Source organism: Ylistrum balloti, unplaced genomic scaffold (genome assembly GCF_031769215.1).
Source record: "Ylistrum balloti isolate Yb309-2 unplaced genomic scaffold, AGI_CSIRO_Ybal_v1 Utg369920, whole genome shotgun sequence".
NCBI classification, from domain to species: domain Eukaryota; kingdom Metazoa; phylum Mollusca; class Bivalvia; order Pectinida; family Pectinidae; genus Ylistrum; species Ylistrum balloti.
Genome location: NW_026782038.1, coordinates 674147 through 685537, shown reverse-complemented (window position 1 = coordinate 685537; position 11391 = coordinate 674147). Strand labels below are relative to the sequence as shown.

General features: G+C 37.8%; 1 protein-coding gene across 1 annotated transcript; it reads right to left on the bottom strand.

Annotated features, from left to right (window-relative positions):
* Positions 1-4955: 4955 nt before the first annotated feature.
* Positions 4956-10752, bottom strand: LOC132546890 (dehydrogenase/reductase SDR family member 11-like). The gene is made up of 7 exons (XM_060210618.1): positions 10621-10752; positions 9261-9464; positions 7396-7490; positions 6712-6841; positions 6174-6263; positions 5895-5960; positions 4956-5702 (listed from the first exon to the last, which is right to left on the bottom strand). Exons 1-7 carry the CDS (start codon positions 10750-10752, stop codon positions 5661-5663), a joined length of 759 nt encoding a protein of 252 aa, XP_060066601.1. The 3' UTR covers positions 4956-5660.
* Positions 10753-11391: the final 639 nt, after the last annotated feature.

The window sequence follows — 11391 nt, the reverse complement described above, 5'->3', positions numbered from 1 at the left end:
ACAGATCGAACTTGACTGGTTTAGAGACAGATCGAACTTGACTGGTTTAGAGACATACCAAACTTGACCGGTTTAGAGACAGATCGAACTTGACTGGTTTAGAGACATATCGAACTTGACCGGTTTAGAGACATATCGAACTTGACCGGTTTAGAGGCAGATCAAATTTGACTTGTTTAGAGACAGGTCAAGCTTGACTGGTTTAGAGACATATCGAAAGAGACAGATCGAACTTGACTGGTTTAGAGACATACCAAACTTGACCGGTTTAGAGACAGATCAAATTTGACTTGTTTAGAGACAGGTCAAGCTTGACTGGTTTAGAGACATATTGAAAGAGACAGATCGAACTTGACTGGTTTAGAGACATACCAAACTTGACCGGTTTAGAGACAAATCGAACTTGACTGGTTTAGAGACAGATCGAACTTGACTGGTTTAGAGACATACCAAACTTGACCGGTTTAGAGACAGATCGAACTTGACCGGTTTAGAGACATATCGAACTTGACCGGTTTAGAGGCAGATCAAATTTGACTTGTTTAGAGACAGGTCAAGCTTGACTGGTTTAGAGACATACCAAACTTGACCGGTTTAGAGACAGATCGAACTTGACTGGTTTAGAGACAGATCGAACTTGACTGGTTTAGAGACATACCAAACTTGACCGGTTTAGAGACATATCGAACTTGACTGGTTTAGAGACATATCGAACTTGACCGGTTTAGAGACATATCGAACTTGACCAGTTTAGAGGCAGATCAAATTTGACTTGTTTAGAGACAGGTCAAGCTTGACTGGTTTAGAGACATATCGAAAGAGACAGATCAAATTTGACTTGTTCAGAGACAGGTCAAGCTTGACTGGTTTAGAGACATATTGAAAGAGACAGATCGAACTTGACTGGTTTAGAGACATACCAAACTTGACCGGTTTAGAGACAGGTCGAACTTGACTGGTTTAGAGACAGATCGAACTTGACTGGTTTAGAGACATACCAAACTTGACCGGTTTAGAGACAGATCGAACTTGACCGGTTTAGAGACATATCGAACTTGACCGGTTTAGAGACATATCGAACTTGACCGGTTTAGAGGCAGATCAAATTTGACTTGTTTAGAGACAGGTCAAGCTTGACTGGTTTAGAGACATATCGAAAGAGACAGATCGAACTTGACTGGTTTAGAGACATACAAAACTTGACTGGTTTAGAGACAGATCGAACTTGACTGGTTTAGAGACATATCGAACTTGACCGGTTTAGAGACATATCAAACTTCACTGGTTTAGAGACATATCGAACTTCACTGGTTTAGAGAAATATCGAAAGAGACAGATCGAACTTGACTGGTTTAGAGACATACCAAACTTGACCGGTTTAGAGACAGATCGAACTTGACCGGTTTAGAGACATATCGAACTTGATCGGTTTAGAGACATACCAAACTTGACCGGTTTAGAGGCAGATCAAATTTGACTTGTTTAGAGACAGGTCAAGCTTGACTGGTTTAGAGACATATCGAAAGAGACAGATCGAACTTGACTGGTTTAGAGACATACAAAACTTGACTGGTTTAGAGACAGATCGAACTTGACTGGTTTAGAGACATATCGAACTTGACCGGTTTAGAGACATATCGAACTTCACTGGTTTAGAGACATATCGAACTTCACTGGTTTAGAGAAATATCGAAAGAGACAGATCGAACTTGACTGGTTTAGAGACATACCAAACTTGACCGGTTTAGAGACAGATCGAACTTGACTGGTTTAGAGACATATCGAACTTGATCGGTTTAGAGACATACCAAACTTGACCGGTTTAGAGACAGGTAAAGCTTGACTGGTTTAGAGACATATTGAAAGAGACAGATCGAACTTGACTGGTTTAGAGACATACCAAACTTGACCGGTTTAGAGACAGATCGAACTTGACTGGTTTAGAGACATATCGAACTTGACTGGTTTAGAGACATATGGAACTTCACTGGTTTAGAGACAGATCGAACTTGACTGGTTTTATTGGACATAATGTATGATGCTGCATGGTACAGAGCATGAAATCCAAGCGACTCTGTTCAGGTTAGAAATCATATCAAGTTAGTTCTTCAGTATAGGTGATTGCATAATTAATCATCAAGTCTGTGAAATAAAAAAAGGCGATCCCTATTGACACTGATTTATATTAGTAATTGTGTACAAAGATGTTTTCTTCTACAGCTTACTTGTATCTCCGCTCCCATAAATCGTCTGACACATAATCAAGCCTGGAAAGGAGAGTCTCGATGTCGATTGGCACAGCATATTGGTTGCAGTGTTACGACAAATTACCAGTTGTTAAATGTTTAAATCAGACTCGGGTGAGCGACCGACCCCACAAAACGACCGCTACGGTTTAGTGTTGTACACGATGGATACACTTGCGTAATCGATTCGCAACCCCAGTAGACACGAGTACATTGTTTTTGATCGTTTTGTGTCCGCAACAGATTGAAAGTTTAACAATTGAAACTGTGGCGTTTTTACTCTAGATATGCCTGAGGGTATAGTCTACAAAATATCAATATGGAGACAACAGTGAGCGTAATGTATGTGAAAAAATCTCCAACAAATTGCATATGTGATCAGCTTTGACCAACTGGCTTGAAACTCATTTCGCAGAACGGACTAAGAACTTTCGACACATTCGTAGGTTAACTCGATCAAAATATCATTTCAAGCTTGCATGCATCCTCGATATTCCAGGGGTTACGATCACTACATCCTTGATATTCCAGGGGTTACGATCACTACATCCTTGATACTCCAGAGGTTACGATCACTACATCCTCGATACTCCAGAGGTTACGATCACTACATCCTTGATATTCCAGGGGTGACGGTTACTACATCCTCGATACTCCAGAGGTTACGATCACTACATCCTCGATATTCCAGAGGTTACGATCACTACATCCTTGATATTCCAGAGGTTACGATCACTACATCCTTGATATTCCAGGGGTTACGATCACTACATCCTCGATACTCCAGAGGTTACGATCACTACATTCTTGATACTCCAGAGGTTACGATCACTACATCCTCGATACTCCAGAGGTTACGATCACTACATCCTTGATATTCCAGGGGTGACGGTTACTACATCCTCGATACTCCAGAGGTTACGATCACTACATTCTTGATATTCCAGAGGTTACGATCACTACATCCTCCATATTCCAGAGGTTACGATCACTACATCCTTGATATTCCAGAGGTTACGATCACTACATCCTTGATATTCCAGGGGTTACGATCACTACATCCTTGATATTCCAGGGGTTACGATCACTACATCCTTGATATTCCAGGGGTTACGATCACTACATCCTCGATACTCCAGAGGTTACGATCACTAAATCCTTGATATTCCAGAGGTTACGATCACTACATCCTTAATATTCCAGGGGTTACGATCACTACATCCTCGATACTCCAGAGGTTACGATCACTACATCCTCGATATTCCAGAGGTTACGATCACTACATCCTCGATATTCCAGAGGTTACGATCACTACATCCTTGATATTCCAGGGGTTACGATCACTACATCCTTGATATTCCAGGGGTTACGATCACTACATCCTTGATATTCCAGGGGTTACGATCACTACATCCTTGATATTCCAGGGGTTACGATCACTACATCCTTGATATTCCAGAGGTTACGATCACTACATCCTCGATACTCCAGGGGTTACGATCACTACATCCTCGATACTCCAGAGGTTACGATCACTACATCCTCGATATTCCAGGGTTAAGACCACTTTCGCTCTGTGCATCCCTGGAACATGTCATGGCAAAATTGAAGGTTCCTTGTCCGACACTTTGTAGACTAGACGAAAAGACTAGTTTGATTCTTTGATGTACGTCATGCGAATCTCGAGGTCGCGCAACGGTATATTGTAATGGCTTTAAAGCTGGTTGTCGCTCCTTTGTGATCTTCGAAGGAGAGAATCAGCCTATGATGGTTCAGTCTTTTTCTCCTGGAACCAATCATATTACTTCGCCTGTGCCTTCAATTTTGACCCGACACGTTCCTGGGGTGTGCAGAGAGCGAAAGTGATTGTAACCCCAGAGTATCGAGGATTGCCGTCATGTAAATTAGAGACATACTAAAAGTACTTAATAATTCTAATAAACAACAATCATAAATATTACTGGCTGGTATCGTATGTTGTCAAATACTTGATATGTATACTTACGCGGACTCTACATAACGAAGGTACCCGACTTAGTTTACTAAAGGGGAATGCCATCGGAACGTTCGCATACTGATAAACATCTTTTGTGTTCAGGTTTAATTTGAATCCATAAAACAGGTCAAAACAATATAATGATAAAGTGACCTTATTGATCAAATTATGAATTCAGGCAGTGCCTACTTCATTAATATATCCATGCACGTCAGAACGAACGACTGGATGGCCTTTTTTCTGTGAAAGATACTCTAGAGCTACGCTCTTTTGGACATACGCATGACTATTGAAAGACAACACATGTCACTGTGACCTTATTTTTATCCTAAACAATACACATGTAAGACTGGCATGCTTAGTTCACCATAGTAAAATCCGTCCAAAGTTCAAACGTTCGGTCAACGTACGAATCCTAGTCACGTGACACCATTTTAACGAAATGTAGAAATGCAATGAAGCTTGTCTTATTTCCAATTCGGTATCTGTGAACTCTAGACAGACGCTCTCACCAATTGAACTTCTGGTCTTCACAGTTACTTATCGTAAAGGATTTCCACTAGATTTGAAATGTCTTTGGAAATTAAGCCAGCTGCGGGATTATCCATTGGTCCACCAAGAAACGAGAAAGTAGGAAATGTCTATCAAAACTATATCGAAGTATCATCCGAATTTACCATAATTTATTATGGACAAAAGAAAAGCAATCGAAATTTCAAATCATAGAAAATGTTTTATTTGCCTATAGGTAATATTTTGATAACAGTAATTTCATAATTTGATATTGAAGTGCTGCCGAAAAGCTATGATTCTTCTCCAAAAGAAAGGTACATAGGGTCAATTTTCCTTGTCTGTCTAATATTATTACTCCTTAGAAAATCAGCCAGTAGACTGGAGTTCATGAGACTAGTTCCTACAGACAATCTAGTCTTTAGGACAAAAGTATTAAAGAAAACATTGGAAGCTCCACATAATTTATTGCATGTCGAAGTGTCTAGTCAAGACCGAGGTCAGCTCCACCAGACAAGTATGTAAAGCGAAGTTTCAGGTCTATGGCTCACATAGGAATACGTGATTTTTTTTCCGAATTCGAGAAAATGTCTGGCGGCTGCCATTTAAGTAAGCAGCCATGTCATTAACGGTCCAGGTCAAGGTCATATAAGTCAGACAAGTCAAATAAGACTTACATACTGTAGTCTAAGCTCTGACAGACATTTAGTTATAGATATGTAAAGTGCAGTTCTGGTCAAGTTCCGCTGATTATATGATCGATAATAATCTCTCCCAACAAGTACTTAGTTCTAAAGGACGATAACCCATATATTAGTAACATCAGCTCATCTACAGGTAGGGCTGATTTCTGTGTCCACTCCCCCAGATACAACTGTTGTCGAGAGTCTTGGGGAAATCTTGTTCCTTCACGTGCTCTGTTCCGTAGGACGTAGTAAAATATCATGTACCTGTAACACACAAAATGATACCCTTCCTTATACCAGAATCGTTTCTTAACCTCTGAACTGAAGTACATGTAACAAATCATGGTCAATTCATGTTTCAGATACATAATACATACGCCTGTGGTGACGATTTACGGAAGCTTCTGATCCAAACAATACCATAAAGACACTAAATAACGTAAGTAATATATATACCTGCACGTGTCCTGGAGTTCCTATAGCATAAACAATGGCGTCTACTACATCACCAGCCTCCAGTGTCTACAACATGTATGGGATAATGCAGAAAATAAGGAAATTGTTAATCACAACAATTATTCACTTAGAGAAATGTTTGTTTTAGTATGTATTACAACATCTGTCACAAGGGTTCGATATAAACTACGGGTAAATCCATAGTCCAACATACTATCTCAGATAGAATCAATATGAGGTTACATTACAATAAATTGAAGGCTCAAGATCTGACCTTACCTTATATGCAGTGCAAATCTGGTCTCCCTTACTCATGTCCTTGAACATCCGACCTTGAAACTCCGTGTAAACCATTCCTGGACTGATACTCTAGAGGGTAGTTAAGACATTGTATATGTAACACGAAAGAAGCAATGCAATGGAGATCGACCAGTCTGAGTCTGATCTCCTAACCAACTGAATTATCTGGTTATCTGTTGTTTTGATTACCAACATACTAAGTGCAGATTTTAAAGAAAAATTTCAAATGATAAGTTAGATATTTCATTTTAGGCCAGAAATGAATGTGTGTGTTACCCTGCCTTTGTACCACTACATATGTATAAAGGCTTCAAGTACCTTTAATAATTACTAACTTTCAAACTATAAACAAACATAAAGCAAGCAAACAAAAGCAAAACGTTTTCCTATCCCATGAAGAGTGCTCACAGATGGTGGGGCCATTCTACTCGATAAATGGCCATCACCCTGTCATATGTGGACACATAGCCTATTATATGAGTTAACCGCTATTTAATACTATCACACCTAAACATACCGTGACCCTGATGTGTGATTTGAGGTCATTGAGTTCCTGTCTCAGACATTCCGTCAAGGCCGTAACCATGAACTTGGTAGCAGTGTAGAAATGTCCAGGACTACTGTGGATAATTCGATGACCAGACATACTACAAAGCAGAGAGCAAAAGTTAAAGATAATATATAAGTACTTAAAAGTATTCAAAATATTGGCGACAGAAAGTAACAGTCTTAACATACCGACAATAACACGACAGTACAACACACCGACAAAAACTTAACATTACAACTCACCGACAAAAACAACACAACACACCGACAAAAACACAACAGTACAACACACTAACAAAAACACAACAGTACAACACACTGACAAAAACACAACAGTGCAACACACCGACAATAACACAACAGTACAACACACCGACAATAACACAACAGTACAACACACCGATAAAAACAAACAGTACAACACACAGACAAAAGCACAACAGTACATCACACCGACAAAAACTTAACATTACAACACACCGATAAAAACAAACAGTACAACACACCGACAAAAACACAACAGTACAACACACCGACAAAACACATCAGTACAACACACCGGCAAAAACACAACAGTCCAACAAACTGATAGAAACACAATAGTTCAACATACTTGTCTCTTTTAAAAAATACACAATCACAGTATCTGTACCTGTTTAGAAGAATGAGGTGACCATCATCCACTCCTTTCTCTCTCATCTGTTTGACAGCCTCTCTGGAGCATATTGCCAGGCCAAGCACATTCACCTGTTAACATATATAATTAATAGTTAAATATTGAATTTTGTTTACAACTCAGTGCTTCGATACCAAACTAAGCAATTCATTATTTTTCCTTTATATAGATCTTGGAATTGAGCATTAAAAATCGGTTAAGTAGTGGTCGTTATAGACACTTTTTCATGACACACAAACTCAAAAGGACAATTTTAGAATGTAAAGAGTAAAAATGTAAAAACGAAGACTGGGAGAAGACGGTAGATGTAAATGTACAGTGAATAGCTACACTTTCATCACCAGCGACACTGATCCAGTAACACAAACGTCACGTGCGAATAAAGAAAATACCGACCTCCATTAAACAAAGGACAAAATATGAGGAAAGAGAGGCTTTACAGGGGAATTTCGAAAAAAAATGTGGAGAATAAGTCCAGATGTTCCCTCAAAAACAATTTTGTTTTCCTGATCAGTCAAAAAATCCAAGCTGTGCTTCTGTCAGCCATTTTTTTCTCTGATCAGTCCCAAAATCAATGGTGGGATAAGAATTATACCACACGGAAATAAACATATAAAAAGAAGGATTTTCTTTATTTTGTGTACTGACATTGAAGTGAATCATATAAAGGGGTAATAACATAGTGTTTGATGTGCGTAACAACAGCATCATGCCAACATAATCATAATCCAAACTCAAATTAAATAAAACCAGGACAAAGTATAAACAAAATGAAAGATTGACACATTTTAGAACAGACTGTCGTGTCCTTGACTTCCAGTTCTGGTGAATATATATATGGAAGTGGTCATATCTCTTCTTCTTTTTAAACAAGATGTATTCAATTATCTGAAAGTGAAATTGGGGGGACTTTGCAAGGTCTTTGTGACCTGTTCTGACAAGCTCTTCGATAAATTCAACTCGTATGAAAACAAAAACAAGTCAGCCATCAGTGGCTCAGTTTCACCTCCCATGTAATATAGGTATCCCAATAGTCTGTTGGACGATATGACCACACTCGACAAAGGTGTTCACCAAAAACCTGTTCATTTTTATGACTTCGATATCCGTATATTTTTAATTCGATTTGGACGTATTTTTCACGAAATAAGCTTAAGTATAGTTCACAACCATGTATTTGTACTGCCACTCATCTTTCTTGAAAAATATCATTAAAAAAGAAAAAGGAAAGGCGTTCTTTCAGTTTTTGAATTGTGTATGTTGGTGTACAGAGAGGGAAAATCTAATGTTTTCATAGAAGAGTTGTTTTAGAAAAGGGTGGTTAAGATTGGTCAAAATCTGATTCGAGTTCTTTAAAATCCACATACCATTTATTCCATTTCTTGAGTAAACATCACAATACGACTGTGCCCTGATTCGAATTTCGCAGAATAACTGTGTGCGTATAAGCGTAAAACTATAACAAATGGTATTATACCAATAACGAGGATTTAAGCAAACTTCTTTCTATCATAACGTAAGATATTAGGTCTGATAAAATTACTAAACATACAAAATATTGATATAATTTCAACCTGTTGTTTTGGATGTGTATATACCTTACACTATTTTTTAATGTTATCAGGATATAAGATACACGTTCCGTTACGCTATAATTACACCGGTCACCCAATGTGGCATCCTCCATGATTGAGTGCCAGTAACGATAACGTGTTTCAAGGACAGTGATGTAAATCATGTGAACAAACACGCTAACGTGTTTTCACCAACCGGCAAACAAATATTCACACAACAAGCTACTATGCCGCTACAACTCTCACACGATATCGTGAGGTACCTACGTCCAACATCTCCCTCCATTGTTGTGTATCGCCGGTCAGAATGGGGGCGTCGTGGGACAGGCCGGCATTGCAGACACAAATGTCCACGCCTCCAAAGTCAGCCTTGACCTTCGCGAACATGGCCAGCATCTCATCCTCCTTGGAGACATCACATTTAATGGCCGTTAGAGAACCCTTCTCTGTCTTTAACTCATCGGCTAGGTCCTGTGTGTAAACACACCAAAGAGAATATAGAGAGTAATGTATATAAGATATGTACAATCGGACAGAAATATCCACACCGTCATTTGTATTAATAGCGTTTTCATTTATATTGTCTTCCATTTTTTTTTCAAAAACTGTAAACATGTACTGTGTTTTAATTATATATGTATTCTTTATTCATCATTCATATTTATTTGTATAATTCATACAATATCATTTTCCATTTATATTCATATATTCTATAATTAATTCATCTATAAAAAAAACACATTCATTTTTATTACACGTGTATTAAGTATCTGTATAATTAACTGGCTTTTTAACAGTACAAACAGCTCAGTACTGTAACCTAATATTACTGGTTTATATGTAGAACACAAACGGAAAGTTTAATGATGTAGAAACAAAGTAAAAATACGTATAATTATGACTATTATTGAATATTTGAGTCGTTTCTCCGTACACAAACTAGCGAAAAACATCCCTCAGCGGAAAATGCAAACCTGTATGAGTTACTTCCCTTCCCAGTTTGGCTCACTTCCGTTTTTTTTATTTGTAGACAGACTACATGCACAATGCATGTTAAATGTTTTTTTTCTGATATTGAAACTCTCTCACACCTCCGCAATAAGTGGTGTCACATGACATAAATTCTCCTTATACATGTAGCTAGAAATCCAACTCAATTACACACAATAGAATATTGCATTGTACGTCCCTGTCCAACATAAACACTTAATTAACTACGACTAGTATAAATAGTTCTAAACAATAATGGGTGAATTATTCATTAAAAGTGTATTTATAGTTTTAGTGTTAACATATTTAAAATTAATTATTACCAATCACAGATTTTCCTTTGATCGTCCTAATTAACATCTGATATATATTATAGGAACAATAACTTTCTAAAATATTGCCTGGGAAGAAGTACCGTAAGTATTATCTCTACTGTACTCAAAATATCTCACGGAATCGAAGGTGTCTCCTCTTTCTACAATATTTATCTATTTTCCCATATCTGTGAAGAATAATATCGTATGTTTCTTCTTGCTATAGTTGTGATGCAGGTAAACAACTTCTGTGAGATTCGTACGAGTAGCTTCCCTTAGACATAATACAAAATTGAGCTCAATCATGAAAATATTTTTATTACCTGAATTTTCTGCACGTTTCGAGCACAACCAATAACTTTCATGCCATGTTGAACTAGTTTCTTGGCGAGAGCAGCTCCTATTCCAACCGAAGCACCCGTTATAAGGGCCACACGTCCTGTCCAGCGCTCCATCACACCGATGTTCAGGCAACCTGTGAACTTTGTATTTTGACCTCGCCCTTGCGGGAACCGTTCAAATCCCAGCAGACTCAATCTCACTTCCTTTTTTTAACTTTTTTTTATTATCATAATAACTGATTTATTAGTCAAATTTGCATGAGGTGGGGATTCTAACAACCAGAAACCATTCAGTTGAATGTCTCGTACAAAATTATATTTCTGCTTTGATTGATATGCACAGAAAATAATTGCAAGGACTTTCAAACATTTGATTATGATATTATTAAAATGTATGTTGTCAGTAAATAAGCATATCGCTTGATTAAGATTTATGATAGCTCACAACCATACCAACAGGCCATCTTTGAGGGATCACGAATCTTATTGTATGAAAGCAAAATCACTCGTTTCAGAAACTGGAAGACACATATAATTCTATATTTTTAAGATAAGCTAGTAATCATACTGATTTTGGTTTATAGTATTTTTGTACTTAAAAAGCAAATATGTCCAACATTTCAATGCCTTTAACCAGTGCATGGTGAAATATTGTTTAAGTGCAACAAAAGTACTCATATTTTTTTTTAATTTATACTGTTCATTGGTCAATCTTGAAGTGTTATGAACTTTCCATATCCTGTGATATCCATG

Coding starts and splice junctions, on each gene's coding strand:
- LOC132546890 (XM_060210618.1), bottom strand. CDS start 10,752: ATGGAGCGCTGGACAGGACGTGTGGCCCTTATAACGGGTGCTTCGGTT. Junction 7,491..9,260: donor AATGGAGGGAGATGTTGGAC/GTAGGTACCTCA, acceptor ATATGTTAACAG/GTGAATGTGCTTGGCCTGGC. Junction 6,842..7,395: donor CACCTCATTCTTCTAAACAG/GTACAGATACTG, acceptor TCTGCTTTGTAG/TATGTCTGGTCATCGAATTA.